General features: G+C 48.1%; 1 protein-coding gene across 1 annotated transcript in view; it reads right to left on the reverse strand.

The window, feature by feature from the left end:
- GRIK4 (glutamate ionotropic receptor kainate type subunit 4) overlaps positions 1-22,175 on the reverse strand; it is a 208,170-nt gene that overhangs the window by 153,829 nt on the left and 32,166 nt on the right. Inside the window, exons 2-4 of the mRNA XM_059929277.1 lie at positions 18,826-18,990; positions 5,869-5,966; positions 1,471-1,636 (exon numbers count right to left, since the gene is read on the reverse strand). Coding sequence (XP_059785260.1) covers positions 1,471-1,636; positions 5,869-5,966; positions 18,826-18,970 — 409 coding nt within the window. The 5' untranslated portion in view covers positions 18,971-18,990. The remainder of the gene's footprint in view (positions 1-1,470; positions 1,637-5,868; positions 5,967-18,825; positions 18,991-22,175) is intronic.

Below are 22,175 nucleotides of genomic sequence, written 5' to 3' on the forward strand. Positions count from 1 at the left end.
TGGAATGCAACATATCCCAGCTGTGTTCCATCAAATACTAGCATCCTGTGAGCTTTTAGATCAGCATCCTTTTGGGGGCATATGATCAAACCTATTTGGAAGATGCTGAGGTAAATAGTTGTTTTGGCCACAGGACAACTCAGGGTGTCCATGCTAATGTGTGCTGACAATCTCCATGAGGGAGAGATAGAACGAAGTGTTATCTAAACATTTCTCTCTTTTTTTTAGCCACAAAATGCTTCGTCCACAAAACCCTTATCATCTAAAACAATGCTGTCCAATAGCACTTTCTGTGAAGACAGAAATGTTCTATATCTGTACTGTCCACACGTGGCTATTGAGCACTTGACGTGTGGCTAGAGAGACTGAGGAACTGCACTATAAATTGTATTAAACTTTAAAATGGGGAATTCCAACATTTCCAAACCCACTGGGTTGTTGTAATAATTAAATAAGATATACAAAAAGCATACGTAGTTGGGACTCAGCTACTTTGTTTCTTGGGTAGCACAGAGCAAATAATCACGTTGTGTTGAATAAATGAATGAAGGTACAGGTGGAGTCAGTAAGGTGCAAAGGTCCCGTAAAGAAGATGGTTCTGACCCTTGGCAGGGAGGGGGCTTTTGTTTTCAGATGTTGTAGGGATTCCAGGGTGGAGGAGGGACTTACACCGCAGAGCAGTTCTGAGGAGCCATAGAGAGGAGCCTTATGGAGATGGCGAACCTCTTCCGGTGCAGCCCACCCAGACCCGCAGGGGAAGACCTGCACAGGTGAGCCACACTGGACACAGACGCCTGCGTCTCGGGCTCCGGGTCCCAGTGGTAGCCAGTAGCCAGCACCTGTCTGACTGTGTGTGGTGCACAGCTGTCACCGGCAGCACACAGATGTACAGATTTGCTGGAATGTGCTGGCTTAAATTAGCTAAATCTCATAAACACTAAATTTATGTCGCAAATTGAGAGAGAAAATGCATTTCTAAAACCTGCATTTGCAAAAAAAAAAAAAAAATGCTTTATCGGGAATTGACCTTGGACCTTGTTCCATCAGAAAAATCTACTCTCCAAGGAAAGAAGTTCTTCAACCCATCAAGTACAAAGGAATCCAATTATATATTTTCCCTCTCTCTCTTTTTGTAGCTCCTTAACAATGAGGCTGAAAATGTGGGAATTGCGTTTGCAGATGCCAAAAGGCTTGGTGGTTGGCCAGTCTCCCTGTAACTGAGCTCCTCTCTGTTCCGCGCATGCACAGGGAGTTCTGGCAAAGGGTGCTCCTGGACTGCTCTCTTTCACCTACACACACGGACGAACAGCCAAGGACACTTCGGAATCCCCGAACCCTCTGGTTGTCATTCCCACGATTGGAAGGAGCCCGCCCCTTCTTGGCGTATCATCTGCAGCCGGGGGCAAATCACTCAGGTTGAAATCAACACGACCTGACCGTCTGGGGTGGAGCCAGCCTGGGGAAACTTACATTCTGCTTTGGCACAGATGAGGCAGGCGGTGGTGCAATTGAAGAAGTTCAGGATCCCAGCTACAGCCACGCTGATGTCAGTGCTGCTGGGGTGGAGGTTCAGGGTTGTGAATCTCTGGAACTGGAACTTGATAAACTCCTCCGAGGCCACTTTGAAGTGAGGGACCTGGGCGGAGGAGCAAAAGTGGGCAGCAGGGAAGATCCGGAACCAGCGAGACAAAAAGAAAAGAGGGATGAGTGAGACAAAGCTGCAGAGGGTGGCTTCTTTTGTAAAAGACCTTTGCCTGGCAAGAGATGGAACTTGCAAGACTCGGGGCACCCACTCCACAGGAGGAAGATGACGTGGCATCCATGACAACGCTTGCGACCCAGGATGGGAAACCCTGCAGCCGGGGACCTGGATAAATGTACTGTGGACCTTGGAGCTGGGGTCTGTGGCCCTGAGAAGACAAAACAATAGGTCTTTATTCTCAGAGGAACTGCCCACTGCTGGGCAGAGAGACAAATGGCTCTTGAAGGCATAATCCTTATATCATTTTATGTGTGGTTAATGAATCAGAGCAGAGATGGCAAAAAGAGAAAAACACTGCCCTGGGGACTAAGGGAGGGGCCCCCTCAGCCCAGCCTAGCCAACAGACAAATAAACCAGCTCCCATCCTGGGTAAAAGCCTGGGATGGGTTCCTCCGTAGACTTACGTGAGGAGGGGGGGAGCGCTGCAGGCTGGGAAACCAACTAGAGGGCCTCCGGATGGAGCCCGGTAAATAAATACCTGCTTTGGCTTCATTAGGACAGTGTCAGCTTCCCTCTGCGTCTATTCCTGACATTTCAGGGAGGCACTGTCCCTGCCTTCTGCCTCTCTTCTCCAGGAAAGAGATACTAACAGGCTGGGATGGCTGCTTTACTGGCAGCTTAGGCTATTGGGTAGGTAATAGGAAAGTTAAAACATAATAAGCTGCCATCCACCTTGATTTTATTATGTCACCCTGGTACCCAGAGCCAGAAGAGCTAAAGGCTGCTTGTGCCTCTATCAGAGATGGGGCTGAAACCTCAACCCCCATCCTCACTTAGGGTGCCCAGTGTGAGGGCCAGATTATTGTGAGCATGGGTTTGGACTGATGTGAAAGTGAGTAAGATTGAGGGTAGACAGCAAGAAGAACTTCCTGATGGTGAGTTGGTTGGTTCCTAGAATGGGTTATTCAGACATGATTGCAGAAGTTTTCTCTGCCTGGGCTGGCCCAGAGTCTGGGATGACATTGACACGGTCTCTGTAGGATTCTGCTACCTTATCCTTTTAAGCTTCTGGAAGAAGTCAGCCAGAGACCAGAGCTCCTCTGAGACTGGGATGAGGGGAGGGTAAAGATTTAGCAGAAACTGCGGAGAAAATTCCTGAACTCAACTAGGATTAGCCCTTGAACCACAGAGAGAGGGCAACCAATATTTTTTAGCAGAGACTGAAAAGCATAGAATTGGGGAGACAGGCTGGTGAGAAATGACATTAAAGAGTGACGTTGACCTGGGGTGTGTCCTAAGGGGTCTTTCTTCCCACTGATATTTTGCAACGCTTACAATCTGTCTAAAATGAATAACAAATGCACCTTGAAAGGAAAAAAGGTCACAGAAAGGTAAGATGGAGGCCAGGCTGGGCAGGGGCAGGGTGGCCAGGCTGGCTGGCTTACACATCTGAGCATCTCTGCCCAAGGCCCTCCCCGTGTGGCCATCCAGCCTACCAGGGTCCAGCAGCAGCTAACTTACCCCCCCCCCCCCCATAGAAAGTACCCTTAGAGATTCCCTTGGATCCACCAATCCCAGAGATGAAGCAGGCAAAAGGCTCAGGAAAGTGAAGACTCAGAAAAATGGGTTTTAGAGTCTACAGTCCTGGGTTTGCATCTGGGTTCTGCTGTGTGATTTGGGGCAAACTGCTTAACCTGGCTAAGCTTCATTAACATGGAGAAACAACAGGTGCTTCTTGAGCTCTGGGAGAATAAAACGAGACCCTGTATGTGAAGGATGTACTAGTTCAGTTCCTAACATGTGGGGTAAGTGTTTAGGCAATGCCTTTTCTCATTCCCTTCCCCCTCTCTCCCCAAATCTTGCAGCTCCTGGAAAAGCTCTTAGGTCTGTATGTGCAGGGGTGAGGGCTGAGGGGCCTCCCTAGGAAGGGGAGCTGGTGGGAGCTCTCCAGCACAGCCTGGCATCTTGAAGGTTGCTGGGAGGCAGCCAGCTGCCCCGATGGGCCCAGGAAGGGATGGCCAGGCCAATCCTGCTGAGTCTCTCTCTGGGACAAAGATCAATCCAAAACGGATCTGCAGGTGCAAATGCATCCCCGGAAGTCATCACGGAGGGGTGGGGGGGCATGGAGAGGTGAGTGGCATGGAGGGGAGGGCAGCAAGGCAGAAAGCAGCCAGCCACAGGGGCTGCAGACATCTTAGCAGCATTTAAAAGAACGAACTCCTCAGTGAGGACTCCATTTCTTTTCCCCGAAGCTGAGGGGAATCAGCGTGAGGCAGTTCAGCCTCATACACTATTAGAAGAAGTGCAAAATCTGAATGGAGAGGAAAGGTTGCTCTGGAAGGAACGTGACCAGACAAAGGAGGGGTAACCGTCTGGCCATTCCCTGGGCAGCACAGCCCGCCTGGCTGGTCAACGGCACAGGGTCCGGGGTGGCGGGATGGGAAGATGGGTGCAAATCAGGGTCTCCACCTCCGGCCTGAAGTGCCAAGCAGGGTTAAGGGATGTGTTCGCTGAGATAAAATAGCCGCTGAACACCGAGAGGAGCCCATTCTGGAGTGGGGACTGGGGGGATGACTGTAGGGGACGGTGAGGAAGGTGTGCTGGGCAAGAGGGGGAGGGGGGAAAAAAAGGAGAGCAGAAAAGAGGAAATGGGCAGCCGAAGTCTTGGCAACCTCACTTGGTGAAGATCACAGCGACCGGGAAATAACAACCTGCCACAGATTTGAGCTGTTACTTGGAGCCTGGCAAGAAAGATTTAAATTAAACATCAGGTCTAACTTGCAGGGGCCCAGGCCTGGGAGATGCTGGAAGGGACTGCGGTGGGACAGAAGCTCTTTTTTTGGCCTGGGCTGGCTCGGGACTCATCTTTCAGGACATCTGGGAGGAAGGATGGGGAGTTGTCAACACAGACCCTGCCCATGGCCTGAAGCTCAAGGATTCAGCCTACAGGGCAGTGGTAAGTAAGACCCATTGCAGGACTGGAGCTAGGACGGCAGGGCGCTCTACTGTGCTGATAACGATTCTTAGAGTGGGCTCCTAAAACAGAGAAGACCAATATTCTTCCCAAAGCCTCAAGGACCAAGCCCTCTGATCATAAGAGAAGTGGGAGCATCAAGGGAGTGGCTTCCAGAGGGCCTGGGGTAAGCAGGGGCCTGTCTATTGCTCCACTGCCTAGGTGAGGGCAGCTCACTAAGGAGGTGCCCCATCCTACTGCAAGAACTGGATCCTCCCAAAGCTAACGCTTCTGGAAGGCTGAGCCTCTAGGCTCCCAGGACAGGTACAAATTTCGCCCTTCCATCCCCTGTCCCTGCGCCCTGCCCCTCCACAGCTCCTGACCATCAAGCTCCATCTGTTCCCAAAAGACCTGGCTAGAAGGCCCTTGGGAGGCTATGGGGTCACCCTGCCACTGTCTCCCAGGAATGTATCTGAAGGGGAAGGACTGACTGATTCCAAGAAGGACTAGGAAAGATTTCAGCAATAGAATCTCTGAAGTTTCCAATTTGTTTTCTCTGGGGGGAAAGGAGGGAGAGAGATGCTGGAATAGGGAGCAGGCCATTACTCAGAAACTCATCCCCGACCATCTTTATCTCCCAGGGAACGAGAGCTAGAGGGAATGGACCCAACACTTTGGAGAAGTAAACACTGGAGTTGGTGAATGAAGAAGAAAGCGAAATAAAATCTCTTTTCTAGAGAACTTACAAAACAGAGGTTTTCAAACTTTATTTCAGCACTAAAATGTAGCAAAGCCTGGCCCCAAAGGCATTCTTCCCCAGAATCCCAATATCTAAACAGAGACTCCGCAGCTGTTCCTGTGGAGCTCAGACTTCTGCCCTCTTGGCCTCCCCTGGACCACCACCCTCCCCAGCCTCTCCCTCTACCTGCTGCCATCAAGGGACCCCACCTTCCCCTGTCACAGGACCCCAAGACTCGGAGGAGCTCAGCTTGAAAATCTCATGAAACTCTTCCTCTGAGTCCCCTCCACCCAAGCAACCTGAAAAAAGTAAGTGCCCAACAAAGGCCCAGTGCTTTCATTTGTGTTGATGTTATCAGTGACACCAGCCAGACCTTGATTCACTCTTCCAGCCCTTAAGAATCCACGATATCTTTGGGCCTGGGGCACAGGCTGCCAGCCAGCTGAGAGTCCCCCAACCCTGCCCAGCACTCACCTCCTTCTCCCCGCAGATGTTGCTGATGATGGAGCTGGAGGCCGGGCTGGAGGATGGTCCCAGGACAGCGACCACCCCCTTGGGAAGGATCTGACACACTGCAGCCAGTGGCAGGGGCAAGACGTGGGGAGCAGGAAAGGAAACAAGGCGCTCATCAGGTGGGGCGTGGGCTTCGGCCTCGAGTCCTCCGATCTCCCCCCGCTGGCCCCTCACCTCCCGCCCACCCCCGTCCCCGTCTTCCAAACCCAGTGCCTCTCCTCCCCTGGACTACTGGGCTCCAGGACAGTTTTATTGGAGTTTATGGATGGTATTAAATGAGGAAATGACCCAGGTTATGACAACATACGGCCTCAGCCAACAGGGTGTATAAATTGTCTGGGCTGTCACCGAAGGACGGAGGCGCACAGCGGAAACCTGCACCTCCCACCCCCTTTCTGCCTAGCCTGCAGGATGGGCACTGGGACCCGGGCATGGCTGCTGCAGGGGGCTACGGGTCCAGCTCACAGGACGGCCAGCCAGCATGCAATCTGTTAGCCCCCCCAAAGAGAAAGAAAGAGAGTCTAGAGAGGAAAAAAGGTAGACAAGCAGAGAGAAAAAGGATAGCGAGGATGATGCAGGCGGAGAGAAGAAAGCAGCTCAGCTAAAGTCAAAGGGAACAGGAGAGAGAGAGGAGAAGGAAGGGAGAGAGTGAGCGGCCGACAGGGCCCTCATCTTTCAATGCCACCCTCCTTTCACCTGGCCTGGAGCCTGGCGCTCCTGCTTCCCTGAGCCCATCACATGCCTTCCTGACCAACCAGCACGCTCTGTGACCTTGCACCTCCCCCTGGGGAAGGCGCCCTTCCCTCCTCTACCCCGGACGCTCACTCATCTGTCAAGGAGCACCTCAAATGCCACCTTCTCCTTACCCCTCCCGCAACTCCTTTAAGTGGAATTCATCCTCCCTGGGGCTCCGAGGCCCGTGGATTTTCCCTCTGTTCTAAGACACTTGTAAATGTGTCTGTTTCAGTTTGTTGTTTAGATGTGTTTCTCCTCTCACTAGATTTCAAACCTCTTAAAGGCCAGAGCTGAGACGTATTTATCTCTAAATCCCCACTTCGCATTTCCCTGGTGTCCAGTACAATGTTTTCTAAGCGCCCGGTTCATGTTTGTCCGATGAATGAGTGGATGGGTAGGACACGCAGTCAGAAGAGGAGAGAATGTAAGATTTTAAAATGCTACGTCCTTTCGAATTATGGTTTTCTCCAGATATAGGCCCAGGAGTGGGACTGCTGGGTCATATGGTAGTTCTATTTTTAGATTTTTAAGGAACCTCCATACTGCTCTGCACAGTGGCTGTACAAATTTACATTCCCACCAACAGTATAGGAGGGTTCCGTTTTCTCCACACCCTCTCCAGCATTTATTGTTTGTAGATTTTTTGATAATGGCCATTCTGACTGGTGTGAGGTGATACCTCGTTGTAGTTTTGATTTTACAATAGCCAGGACGTGGAAGCAACCTAAATGTCCGTTGACAGAGGAATGGATAAAGAAGATGTGGTACATATATACAATGGAATATTACTCAGCCATAAAAAGGAACGAAATAAAAATGAAAATTGCAGCAACATGGGTGGACCTAGAGATTGTCATACAGAGTGAAGTAAGCCAGAGAGAGAAAGACAAATATCGTATAATATCGTTTATATGTGGAATCTAGAAAAATGCTACAGATGAACTTACTTGCAAAGCAGAAATAGAGTCACAGAGGTAGAAAACAAACTTATGGTTACCAAGGAGGGAAGGAGGGGGTGGGATGAATTGGGAGATTGGGATTGACATATATACACTATTGATACTATGTATAAAATAGATAACTAATGCGGGCCTACTGTACAGCACAGGGAACTCTGCTCAATGCTCTGTGGTGACCTAAATGGGAAGGAAATCTAAAGAAGAGTGGATATATGTATATATATAGCTGATTCACTTTGCTGCACAGCAGAAACTAACAAAACATTGTAAAGCAACTATACTCCAATAAAAATTAATTTAAAAAAATGTTACAGACTGAGAAAGGAAGGGGGGAAGAAAAGGAGAAAACAGACAGAGAGAGAACGCAGGACAATTCTCAGCACACACATGGTGATATCAGAACCACAGAGCTGCCCCTCGGATTATGTATGCTCTGTGGTTCCCAGTTGCACTACGAGACGTTCTTCTCTGCAAACCTCAAAGCTCAACTCTGGACACATTTTCCTCCTACTCACATCAAGAGTCAGGTCAGTATAGTGAGGTTAAGGAATCAGTCCAAGGATCCTTACTGAACCAGCTGCAAAGCCACGTCTGCAACCTGGGTGCTCTTTCTCCTAAAGCAGAGTCCTAACCACTGGCCCATATAGCCAAGTTATGGCTCTAATGGGGCACAGGCGGTGGGGTAGAGCACCAGGGTTCAAATCCCGGTGCTGTAATTTATCACACAAATGACAGATCTGTAATTTATCACACAAACGATAGATCTGTGGGGTCTTCTTTCAGCCTGAGGCTCAGGCGGGGGTCCTTTAACATCGTGGATCTCAGCTGACTGACAGGTTGCCAGCAGTGGGTGCCTGAGGGGGACTCAGTAGTACCAAGTGTCAGAACCATCCCCAGCAACAGAGTAACTGTGGACAGGCTTTACCTTCGAAGAACGCTCTTCAAAGTTCAAGCTACTTCCGTGGCTTGAACAGAAGTAGCTAGGGGCTGCCGGGGGCTCTAAATTCATTGGCCATCAAATTCCTATTCCTACAGCAGCCTCAGGGGTGGAGCTTAGTTCCTGATTTTACCTATAAGGCAACAGCATCCTAGGGATGTTAAGTGACTCCCCGTAAAGTCACACACTTAATAAAGGTCTGAGCCAGCGCTGGAATTCAAGTCTGCGGACCCCATCCAGTGTTCGTCCCACTACCTATTTTGTCTGCCCTACTCCTTGCAGCCACTTCGCCCATCTCTTTTCAACCCCTTACAGTTGAAGTCCACACCCAATCTTGTTCTGCTGCACCTGCTTCCCCTAGGTCACCAATGTCTCTTAGCAGTTCTTATCTCTCTTTTTGTAGCATTTGATGCCGCTGATTGCATTGTTCTTTTGAATTTCATGACACTATCCGATCCTGATTCTCAGCCGCTTCTCTGATTGGTCTTTCTCACTTCCTTAGCCAACTCCTCTTCCTTCTCCTCTCCACTAAATTCAGATTTTGTCCAGGCCTCACTCTCCCTGGGCGATCTCGACCTTGCCTGTGGACTCCACATCTCATCTCTGCCCAGGTGATCCTACACCCTGACCCATGTCCTGGGTTACAAAACAAGCTCCATCTACCTGCTGGGCGTTGCCACAGGGACTTCCTTCTGGTGTCTCTTCCGGCAGAGAAGCAGAAAGCACAGTCCTTAAGAGCACGAACTCTGATGCAAGCCTATCTGAGTGTGAGTCTTGACTGGGTCACTTACTAGCTGTGAGACCTTGAGCAAGTTACCAAAACTCTCTGAGACTGCTTTCTCATCTATAGAACTGGAATGCTAACAGCACCTCTCCTGCAGGGATGTCGTGAGAACTAAAGTGAGTTAATACATACAAGGCACTTAGAGTGGTACTGACGTGCTACAGGACTCATTATTATTATTCCCAATACATCATGTCTGTTATATACTTTTCATACATAATCTGATTTGCTCTCCACACTGCCAGGAAGATTCATTATTATCCCCACTTTACAGATGGCGAAACTGAGGCTTAGAAAATTTAAGTGACTTGTTCAAGGTCACACAGGTCATATATGGTAGAACTGGGCTTGAATTTGGAGATCCATCTGGCATCAAAGTCCAAGCTCTTAACCACTTCACTTTACCCTCCTTAGCTCCTGAAGTTCAAACTGTGGTCGCCCTTGACTCTTCCTTACCTTTCCTTACTGCATCTACTCACTCGCTATACCAATCAGGGGCCAGGTTCTGACCATTTGACCTGCTCACCCCCCACCATCCTTTCCTTCCCACTCCCACTGTCACAGATCCGTCAGCCCCTTTTGCTACCTGCCTCCTAAGGGCTTTCTCCGTCTCCAGGATTCTTCATTTTCCAATCTGTTCTCCAAAGCGAGGCCAATTATAATCCTAAACGCAGGTCTGTGTGCTCCTGCAGGGCAGAAAGCTTGTCTTATTTATCTCTGTGCCCTCCATGCCTAGCACAGGGCTGGACTCAGAGTTACGTGCTCAACAAATAGCTGTTGAACCACACTGAAGCCCACTCAACTCTTTTCATAGAAAATTGGAAATAAACTAAATGTCCAATCATAAGGCAATAGTTATCTAAAGTGTGGGTCATATACCCAAGTGGAATATTACTTAGGCATTTTAAATGCTTATGAACAGTTTATAATAATATTAAAAATATTTATGTAATAATATTAAGAGAAAGAAGCAGGATATGAAATTATATGTATATCTACATGAAGGCTACAACTAAGCAAATACACAAAATTGTTATGCACTGAGGAGCGATTGGAAGAAGAGGTTATAAAAGCCCACATTTATTAAGTGCTACTTATGGTCCATTCTAAGCACTTTATGTGAATTGACTTATTTAATTCTGGCAACAACCTGATGTGATAGATACTGTTACTGTCACCCTCATTTTACAGATAAGAAAACAGAAAAGTTAAAGGGCAGAGTCAGGATTCAAACTCCCAGTCCCTCACTCCAGGGTCCGCTCCTTAACCACTGCACATCTCCTCCCACTTCACGCCCGCTCACCTGGAACACACTCCATACTTTCCTACCTGAACCTACTCCCAAGTTGTTCTCTCCGACTAGACCAGGGGTCTTAACCTTCTGCCTGAGATCTATGGGCAGAAGTCAGTGGTCTGTGAACATTTTGGGGGAAGAAAAATGGCATTATTTTCTCTAACCCCTACCAGAAATTCAGCATTTCCTTCAATTTGGAATATAGGCAATAAACCACAGTATATTAACAGTTGTTGTGACTTTGTCATTGATAGACATCGTGAGTGTTTTCATATCACATTACAGTGCTGCAGATGTCTTGAAATATCATTCATATGCATAATTACTTTGAAATTACACTAGTAGTTAGGTTTGGCTATTGAATACATTAATAAAGAAATACATTAATATATCACTATTAAAATATTTTAACTGTATTTCCATATAATTGGCTTCCCTGGTCATCCTATCTATGTAATTTTATTCATTTAAAAACTTTTTTCTGAGAAGGAGTCCATTAGCACCCACAGACTACCATGGTCTAGGCCCTCTCTTGCCCTTCTGCCTGGAAAACTCCTACTGATCCTCCAGTGCCCCACTCAGTTCTTGCCCACAGGTGAGAAGGTGCCGTTCCCTCCCAATATTCACATCACACCGTGGCTCTGAGTCAGCTTCATGCTGGGAAGGTCAGCATCCCTGTTCTCTGAATTCCTGGCCAGCTTCTGTCCCAAGCTAGCTCATTATGCCGGGTCTCAGTAAGGAGAAGCTTCTCCTAAAAAGAAATTCTTACAGAAGGTCACAATCCCTTATTCCCAATTCCAAAATCCAAAAGGCTCTGAAACTGAATGGTTTCATCAAACTCATTTGGTGGCAAAATCTGATCTAAATAGATAGATGTGAAGCTATTTATAATATATGAATATCTGAATGTAAGTGTGCATTTAATTTTGAGTGTGGGGTTCAGCCCCAAGCTCCATCTGAGATGCCACTTAATGTATGGTGTAAGCACCACATGACCTTTCCAGCATCCGGCAAGTTCTCAAATCTAAACACATCTGGCCTCAAGGGCTCGTGGACCTGTGCCTGCTGTTGTGAGTGTCCATCTCCCATTTCCCACTGGATCGGAAACTCCTTGAAGGCAGGGGTCACGTTTATTCAGTCCCGGCAAAAAGGAATTAGTCAACAGATGTTTGTTCAACTGAATTGAAATGATTCAAAATGAGTGCAATGAAAGTGAATTATCATCTTCCCAGCAGCCATGGCCTGGGGATTTCCTGGGATCTGGGAATTGTTCTTTCACTCCCTATGAAGGGTGCAGCCATCGTTTCAGTAGAAATGAAAATCGGTTATAAAGGACCTCAGTTCTGAAACTTCCTGGACCCTGTTTCTGCAGGCCCCGGCTGTCCCGTGAGGCTCTCTGAGCAGTTTGAGGGGTGGAGGAGAGTGAGGTGCACTCTTACTTCCGCCTCCCAGGGAGCAGGGAGAGGTGAGTGCTGTTGCCATGGCAACCAAGTTTCCCAGCCAGCCGAGGAGTTGGAAGGCAACTGACAGAGCAGCTGCAGGAATAAAACGCCATGATGGGATGTTGTAAGAAGGGGAAACTTCTTCCCCTGGAGATACCAGCTTCGGCCTGGGTTTGAAGTCTCCTTAGACACCCGGGCTGGACAGGAGGTGCTTATGGGAACTTCACCTTCTCTGAGTCTTCACAGGGAGGGGAAGGGTCTGGCTGTGCTGAAGATGGTGCAGAGCAGTTACTCACAGGCTCACTGGTGGCAGGCCCTCCAGGGAAGGGGCAGCTTCCGGGGTGGGGACGAGGAAACTGGGGCTTCTTTATTTACAGCGTAGCGCTCCCTGAGCCCCTGTGGTAAACAATCGGGGCCACCGGTAGCTGATAACGATGTGGAGCAGAGGCCGGGAAGACACTTCAGGGCGCCGAAGCCTGAGTGGGGCAGGAGGGCAGGTCTCTCTGTGTGCTTGGTCATGCTGTGCACTGAGCACAGAGCGGAGCCCTCACTATCCGGAGTGAGGCAAACAACTGTCTCCATCAGCGCCAAGAACCACCTGCTCCTTGAGCCAGAGCCTCCGGAGCATGGTCCACTCTCAGTTCTGTGAATGGACCAGGGGCTGAATGGACTGGCCTTGCTGGCCTCAGAGCCGAGAGGGGCGCTGTGAGGGTGCAGTGCCAGGTCTCTGCACTGTCACGCCCCACAGTGGGGACCTCCCTGCTCAGCGTGCCCCAGGGTATCGGAGAACTCAAAACTGCCACTGGCTGTCACAGGGATGAAATGAACAGTGTGGGGAATATAGTCAATGATAACGTAATATCTTTGTACGGTGACAGATGGTAACTAGACTTATCATGGTGATCATTTTGTAATACATAGAAATATCAAATCACTATGTTACACACCAGTAACCAACAGCGCTGTAGGTCAATTATTCTTCAAACACAAACAAACCAACTCATAGGAAAGATCAGATTCATGGTTACCAGAGGCAGAGGGTGCGGGGAGGGGGAATTGGATGAAGCAGTCAAAAGGTACAAACTTCCAGTTATAAAAGAGCTAGGGATGTAACGTACAACGTGATAAGTATAATTAACACAGCTGTATGGTATATATGAAAGTTGTCAAGAAAGTAAATCCTAAGAGTGCTCATCACAAGGAAAAAATTTTTTCTATTTCTTTAATTTTGTATCCATGTGAGATGATGGACGGTCACTGAGCTTACTGTGATAATCATTTCACGATATATGTAAGTCAAATGTTATGCTGTACACCTTGAACTTACACAGTGCTGTATGCCGATTGCGTCTCAATAAAACTGAAGGAATACAAACCGACCGTTGGCTCCTCTCACCAACGGCGTATCATTCAAAGCCCTCAGCCTGGTCCCAGACCACCATGGAAGCAGCAACACCATGTACGGGGAGTTTACACATGCAGGCACCAGGCTGGCAGACACAATACCACCCTGAATCCTTACAACCATCCAGAGAGCGAGGAGTTACAATACTAGTTCTACTACTAAATAATACTAATAGGTGAAATTTATCAAGAGTTCACCTGACTCCTGGCACTGCTCTAAGTTTTCTAAGCACATCATCTCACTTAATCTTTCAGCAACCTCATGAAGTGAGAACTCTTATTGTTCCCATTTTACAGATGAGGAGTTTGAGGCACAGGAGATAAGCCCCCAGTGCTGGGGATTAGGATCCTGACCTCTATTCTACAGAGCTCTCCAGTCCTGGCCTTCATCACCACCCCGGCAGACACTCCCTGTTTTAGCCACACCCAGCTGTCATTGTGCCCCGAGGTATTCCGTTTTTTTTCCTTCCTCAAGCATGCTATTAAGGCTTCTGTGTGGATACCCTCACCTGTCAAACATTCCAAGCTATGGCCCAGCAGCCTTACCTGATCGCCTAGCTACACCTATGACCTATTTCTGACCTCCTTCTGCCCTTGTCTGAGCCACTCCCTGGCAAGCCCACAGCAGAGCTACTGAGATTTATGTCACTTTTCAGATGTGTGGTCTTAGCTGCCTCCTGGGAAAGACTGTGAGCCTCAGTTTCCCCATCTGTAAAATGAGGAGGTTGGGCCAGGCCATTTCTAACCACTGTAATTCAATGCATTTCTGAGTCCCTGTTATGCATATGTGAGGTGGGAAAGGGAAGCAGGGAATGCGTGTTGAATGACTCATCACTATTCGGATGCCTTTCTCTTCTGGCTTCTCACCTTTTTCCCTTATGCTGACTTGGAGTCATTCTATTGAGCTGATGGAGGGATGTTAGCCTTTACTTACTAGAAGCAGCTCTGAATCAGTGGTGGTCGTGCCCACAGAGCCTTCGAGAAGCTTGGGATCCTGTGCAGGAGGGGCAGCTGGAACCTCACGCTCTGTGCCCATCTCCAGGCACTGGGGCCTCACGGGGCCCGAGAACCAGTGAGCCTCTGGGTTTCCAGGGGAACCAGTGTGGACAGCTGATAGCACGCTTGTCCTCAGAGAGACAAGCCAGGGCAGGGGTGAGGGTCTGATAGGGAGGCTCCTGCTTTTAGCTCTGCAGTAAATTAAACCTCAGACTGGCTCTGGCAGCAGCAGGGATGGTGCCTCAGGGTGTCTGGGTGATAAGGGAGGGGGTGGCACTTAGTTTAGCTCTAATACGTTCGCTGTAGGAGACACAGGGATCTATAGGAACAGAGGAGGGCAATGCTGTGGGAGCTTTCTGCACAAGAAAGGCAGAGATGGAGATAAGATACTTGAGCAAGGAGGGAGGGATGGGAGATGACCTGATAGGTCTTGTCCAGCCCTCTTATTTCAGATCTGTGGGCTGCGCAGAGGGAGCTGGGAAGTCAAACATCAAGAAGTCTGAGGCAATGATGGTGACCAGGCAGAGAGGTAGAGGGGATCAGACGTGGGGCTGAGGAAGCTTTACGGGTGGCCCTCACTTTAAATAAACCCACTATATGAAAATCTATGTGAACCAGATAAAAGCGGGGTGGTTTGCTACTTGTATCTTTCCAGTGTCCAGGTTGTTATTAACACCCCGTGTGAAACTTTCCATCTCCCAGCCTTGCTTTCAACTATCAAATGAGATGGTTGAACTCCAGCATCTTTAGTTTTACACTTCATCCTCTTTGATTCTGAAATTGCCATTGTTTCCCTTGAATGACACGTCCGTCCCAAATGTGACTCATTATTTGTGCTGAGTTTTTGAAATTCACCTATTGCCAAGAGCGGGCACAAGAGTACCCTGTAGGATTGCTACCACCTCCATTTAGATCAGAGCCTCTGTTTTCCGCAACCAAGAATGTCATCACTAGGATCTCTTTTATCCCCTTGAGGCGGAGTCTCCGGGCACGGCACCGGGTGACAGGTGTGAGGTTGGGGGCATTCGTCAGGGCCCCAGAGCCACTCAAGTAGTTTTACATTAACAATGCAAATCAACCCCAGGCCACTAGCCCAGGGAAGACACAGCCACCACGAGACTGAGCAGTAGCTGGCTCTGGGAGGCACAGAGCTGTCGAATGCATCAATCCAGAAAACGGGAAAGAGAGGGGAATATCCAATTATGATTGAGGCCCCACGAGGCACCTGACATTAAGACAGGCGGTGTGAGAGGAGCCCGGGAGGTAGACGGTGCTGCCAGGTAGGGATGGCTGAACCCTGAGACAGGGAGAGAGACATGATGGTAAGAGGGGGAGGAAGCCAGCTCCAAGGTGGGGAGGTGGTGGCGGTGAGAGAATAAAGCCAACAACGAAATCCATAGCTGCCACTTACTAACTACCTGGTATGTGCACGGTGCTAATGAACTCACCTGCACTGTCTCGTGTCCTGCTCCGGATGACCCTAGGAGGTGTTATTACCATCACCTCATTTTACGAATGAGGAAACGGAGGCACGAAATGGCTAAGCAGCCTGTCCACTGTCACACAGCTAGTAAATAGCAGAGCCAGGATTGAAACCTGGTCGGTCTGATCCTAAAATCCACGCTCCTACTCTCTATACCACAGTCTCCCCACCGTAGGGATCGCAGAGCTGTTGTTCCTCCTTCATCTGGGGATCCTGCCTCCTTTGAATCTCCTTCCCCCATCCCGCCACTGAGCCTCCCCCCCAGTCCCGCCCCATCCTGCTTCAGCTAAACGCGGTAACCCACCACCCACTCTCCCCCTTACTGTGGGAGGGAAAGAGCGGGGCTGGAAGCTTTCTATGAACTATCTGGGTGGTGTTTAAAATCCACTGTGGGAGAGCAGCTCAGGCTTTAGATGAAAAGCCTTTGGGGTAGAAAGATCCAAAAGCCTTCTTTGCTAACAAATGCTAATCATGCCTCAAACACAGTGAGATGTAAAAGCTGAACCAAGGGCCACGTGTTAGTAAGATACTTGGTGCCTAAAAGAGGGGCCTTAAAAAGATGCTCCAAAGGTCTGTAATGTGGAATAAAGATATCAGTTTCCTTTCTTCCCCTGATTCATCCAGCTTAATATTTTAGATGTATTGACTCCACCAAGCCTGGGTCATTGGGAGAAGAAATTTACGTCTGCTAATGACCCCCATCCTCAGAGGGCAATCCATGCTTTCTGTTCTGCGAGGGAAACCCTGAAGAACCAAAGAAAAAGAAGGGGGAGCTGGTTTTTCAGAGAATAGACTACAGAACTGTTTAGCAATCTGGACCCCTGTCTGCGACCTGCCCTCATGGTCAAAAAAAACCCACTACAATACAGACAGGACCAGGAGATTCATGAGAAGTCATTGCTGGTATTTCTGCTTTCATTTTGAAGATTCTGAGAAATCTGAATCTTCCTTTTGTTGGACTAGAATTTAACCTCTATGACAACTAGAATTTCTACCTGTGCCCTGCTGAATCCCCATTGCCTAGGATAGAGTCCAGCAGGCACTCACTAAATATTTATTGACTGACCAAGTGAATAAATGAATGACGATTCCAGGTACCTGTTTCACCATGCCTTCTTCTGAAGGAATCTGTGTCCATGGATCCTGCTGGCCTCAACAACCCTGTTTTGTGTGACAGAAGTCCACCCTCAGTCTTTAGGAGTGGACTTTCTCCCCAAGGGTAGTTCTTAGGTCATCTGGTCAATGCCTGTGGCTTGTGAGACCAGCCATGGCAAGATAAGCTGGACCAATCAGATCCTCTACCTTGAAAATCCAAACCAAGAGGCACTGAGGGAAGCTGCACACTGAAGAGAGACTGTAAGCCACCTGAGGGCAGGGACTGTGTCTATCTTGTTTTCTGCATTGTTCCCAATGCATGATATCCTGAGTCAGGCCTGAAATAGAGCAAATGCTCTATAAAAGTTTCCTGAATGGATAAACAAATTGTCAACTGGGCCTGGATGGCTATTATGGGACATGATGAATAAACCAGGGAAACCAAAGTAGCAGAGAGGGAAGAGCAAGGATCCTATACAACAAGAGCACTAAAGACGCTGTGAGACAGACAGAGAGCCCCTGCCTTCCTCCCGTCCTGCTCTCTTTGGATCCATACAATATCCTACCAATTGTACTTAAGCCAGTGTAAATGTGTTTCTTCTGTTGCAATATTAATAACCCAGATGAGAGCATCACTGGACCCACAGGCAGAAGACCAGATGTCTGACATGTATATTTAAGCGAGTTGTTCTTTAGTTTGGTTTGCTTTTGCCATTGAGTGTCATTAAAGGTTGAAATGGGCTAGAAAGGGAGGAGATGGGACTCCAGAGCCTTAGGGAACGGAGGCCATCATCTCTCTGGGCTGAGGGTCTCCCCCTCCTTCCCTCTGAACTGGAGTTGTTCATCTCCAGCTTAGCTACAAGCCACCACCACATTAACCTGGAAGCTCATCCTGTAAAGTCATCAAAGTAATACCAGCCACACACCAGAGAAGTGCAGGGGAGGTGGAGTGGATGGGACACTAGACTTGCAGGGTCGTGATGCAAGTTCAGGGTCCAGGACTTGCTCAGCCATTGACTAGCTCTGGGGTTGGGCAAGTTATCCAATGTCTTTGAGCCTCAGTTTCTTTGGTAAAGTGGGAATAATAACACTTAACTCTCTGGTTGTTGGGAGAATTAAAAGCAGTGCCCAGCACATAGGAGGGGCTCCATAAGTGTGACTGGAGTGACCTACTGAGTATGAATGTGAAGCACTGCAGCTCACAGAGGATTTTCCTATATTGCAAGTCATTTAAATCTCACAATGACTTGCAAGATTTGCAAAGTAGACCTTAGCGTTCCCATTTTACGGATGAAGAATCTGAGGTTAAACAGAATCACTGACTTGTCCAAAGTTACCCATAGAGTGAGTGGCTGATGTCCAGCCCAAGTCTCAGCTTCTTCCCACAACGCTGCCCTCAGCAAAAGAAAGCAAGACAGGAAACAGATGTGCCATGACTATGCTTCCCTGGGGCTGGCTGAATCTCTCCTTTCTTAATCCCATATAAGGTTTCATTCAGGGATCTGTGTACAAAATGTCCAGGAGATGAATGAATCAATATATGAAGGAATGAATGAGTGGGTAAATGAAGGAATGAATGAATTCCCTGTCTTAATTCTACTCCACACATGATTTGCAACAAAACCTGGGATCTTGTCTAGACTAAGCCCTATAGGGCTTCCTGGTGCATGTTTCTCTTCCTCTCTTGGGAATATCTACATCACAGGCCCGGCGATGGGTGAGGCTCACACCACCAGCCCCTCCTCTGCCAGCAAGGGAAGCAGAGGGCAGCCCTGCCCATGCTACGTACTGGTTTCTGCAGTCTCGTACTCGCTGTCTCTGAGAAGCTCAAAGATGTCCACTTCGACCTTGGCCTTGCCCAGCCTCTCGGGAGCACGGTTGATGCGGTTCTTGGCCAGGGTGATGGACAGCCGCTCCCCTCTGCTGCACTCCATGGGGTCATCCAAGATAGCAGCTGTGGGCAGGCAACCACATGGACACAGTTGGTACCCTCTACCGTCACGCCTCCTGCTGCTCCAGTCTTCCCCCAGTGCCGCCTTCCACCTCCACCCTGCCATCTTCAGAACTGTCCCCAGAGCAAGTCCTCTGCACGCTAAGGGTCTAGGTTTGTAGCCAGGTGTAGCAGTGAACTCTAATGTGGCTAGCCACCTCAGGAACACTGTAATACCATGGCAGGCCACCAGGGGCCCCACCTGTAAGAGGTCCCCAGGCTCAGGCATAGCGATACCCTTGGATCTAGGTTTACCTGCACACATGGGCACACGTGTGCAAAGGGAGGGAGATGGCAGCAGTCCTTTGAAAATGGTATTCTGGGCATATGAGAAACTCTCCTTGAGGTGATCTAGGGTTGAAGAAGGCCGGGTTTGAGAGGGAGACCTGTGGTATCAAGGAGCAGCTGCAGGGTCCTGCTGAACGCTGGTTGTCCGTGCTCTGACCCCGATGAGACACGTCACCTAGTGAGCTACACAGTTCCTATAAACTTCTGTCCTCACTGAACATGGGGAATAATACGACAACCTCATGGCGTTGGTGTGAGAATTCAGTAAGACAATGTATATAAGTGGCACACCATCAGAATTTAATCAGTGTGACAATCAGTGTGAATGGTTGGAGTGGTGTGGTACCAATAGCTGCCCAACTCCTGGAAGCAGTATTAAGGATACGTGTTAACCTGAGTTCAAATCCCAGCCCCACCCCGTCTTAGCTATGGGACCTCTGTTTCCTCACTTGTAAAATGGGGAGAGAGCCTCTTCTTTGGGCTCCAGTGAAGATGACATGGATAATGCGTGTGAAGTGCTCAGTGCAGTATCCGGTGCACAGCAGACACTCAGTAAATCTAGCCATTGATATCATTCATTCTCTCGGTAGAGGAAGTTACACAATTGAAAATCTCTGCACAAAAACTTGTACCCAGGAGTGTGGGTGAAGGGATAAATTAGGAGGTTGGGATTAACATATACACACTGCTATATATAAAATAGATAACCAACAAGGACCTCCTGTATAGCACAGAGAACTATACTCATTAGTTTGTAATAACCTATAGGGGAAAAGAATCTGAAAAAGAATATATATATATATAACAGAATCGCTATGCTGTATACCTGAAACTAACACTATATTGTAAATCAATTGTACTTCAAATTAAAAAAATAAAAATAAAATATGTCATAAAAATAAAGTTACTCTGTCTAAATAATAAAAAAAAAAACCTTGTATACAAATGTTCCAAGCAGCATTATTCATAATAGCCAAAAAGTGGGAAAACCCAAATGTCCATCTACTGATGAGTGAATGAACAAAAATGTAGTATATCTATACAATGGAATGTTACTCAAAAATACAACGGAATGAAGTACTGATGTATGCCACACATGGATGAACCTTGACAACATTATGCTCAGTTGAAGAAGCCAGACACAAAAGATCATGCGTTGAAAGATACCATTTATATGAGATGTCCAGAATAGGCGAATAGAGACAGAAAGTAGATTAGCTGTTGCCCAGTGGCAGTGGCGGTGGTGAGTGAGGGAGCTGGGGAGAAATGGAGAGTGACCACTAATGCACACTGTGTTTTTTGGGGGATGACAAAAATGTCCTAAAATTGATCATGGAGTTGGCCGCAAAACTCTGTGAATACACTAAAAAACGTTGAATTGTATACTTTAAATGGGTGAATTGTGTGGTATATGAATTATATCTCAATAAAGCTGCTACAAAAATAAAGATCAAGCTTATCTTGCAGAGGGTGAAGCCGCAGAAGAGCAACACAGAGAATCAAACCGAATAGATTTTACTGACATGTGACCCTTGAATCTCTGTGGCTGGTATGGACAGAGACCCAGTTTCTACACCATCTTTTCTGTATAAGGTTCCCATATCTCCTGTGACCCATTTTCCAAACCAAAACCAGGACACAGAATATGACAAAGCACTTTTTTTCTGATTTGTGGATTTATTTATAGGCATAGCCTTACTGAACAATAGAAATTAGATTTCATTTACACGGGTTGGCCATACATGGGGCCACAGAGGTGCATCCCAAGAACTAGGCAATAAAGTAGGCTTCTGTGAGTTAAGTAGCAAAGTCCATGCACACCTGATAGGATTAGCCCCCTGAGGGAATGGACAAAGGACCGGTAAATGTATGACTGAAGAGCCCAGAGACACCTACAATTCCTACCCAGGTCACCTTAGGGAAGCAAGACCAGAATGAGATGATTACTTAGGAAGCAGAAATGTGAACAATTACACTGTGCTGTCCCAGGAAAGGAAGACTTTGGGAACAGAAGGGAAGTGGGGCAGCCCAGAGGAGCGATTCTCAAATGGTGTTCCTTGGAGGGCCCCTGGGTTCCTTCAAGAAGCAGAGGGGAAGGCTGAAGGGAGGTCTCTAGCCCCACACCAATTTCAACCAGCACAACTCCACATCCATCAGTTTTAGATATCGGAGTTCTCCAAAAGACATGTTGTGGGAAAAAAAAAGTTTCACTGTTAAAAATATAATAGAAACCATCAGCCCAGCCCTGGAGCATAGAAAAGAGACATCTGAAGTGTCAGGAATTGGCAGTGCCATCCTGCATGAGTCACAGGAAAGAGGCACCGGGTCCATGGGATACTAGCCTCATGTTAACAGGTACACATTTATCCAGTGACAACGTCAGGGTAAGTCCTAGTGGACTTACCTAGTCTCACTTACTGTCTGCAACAACTCTGTGAGATAAGGGTGTTATCTGTGTCATCCTCACTAGGAGATGAGAAAACAGAGGTCACAGAGGTCAAGTGACCCGCCCTCGTTCACAGGGCTGGTGAGTGTAGAGGAGGGAGGGGATCCCAGGTCAGTTTCATATGGACCCTGCATCCTTAACCACGGGGCATATTCCTTCTAAAGAAATTCATCTTCCCAGGGGTTTGCTGCTGAGAAGGGAGTAGGCTAGGTAGGTGTGTCTTAGGCAGCTCACACTGCTATAAGAAAACACCACAGAGTGGGTGGTATTTATTTCTCACGGTTCTGGAGGCTGGGGAGTAGGAGATCAGGGTGCCAGCATAACTGGGTTCCAGGGAGGTCCTGCCTCCTGGTTTGCAGATGGCTGTCTTCTCCCGATGTCCTCACACGGCAGAGAGAGGGAGATCAAGCTCTCT

The sequence above is a fragment of the Balaenoptera ricei genome, chromosome 8 (assembly GCF_028023285.1).
Source record: "Balaenoptera ricei isolate mBalRic1 chromosome 8, mBalRic1.hap2, whole genome shotgun sequence".
NCBI lineage: Eukaryota > Metazoa > Chordata > Mammalia > Artiodactyla > Balaenopteridae > Balaenoptera > Balaenoptera ricei.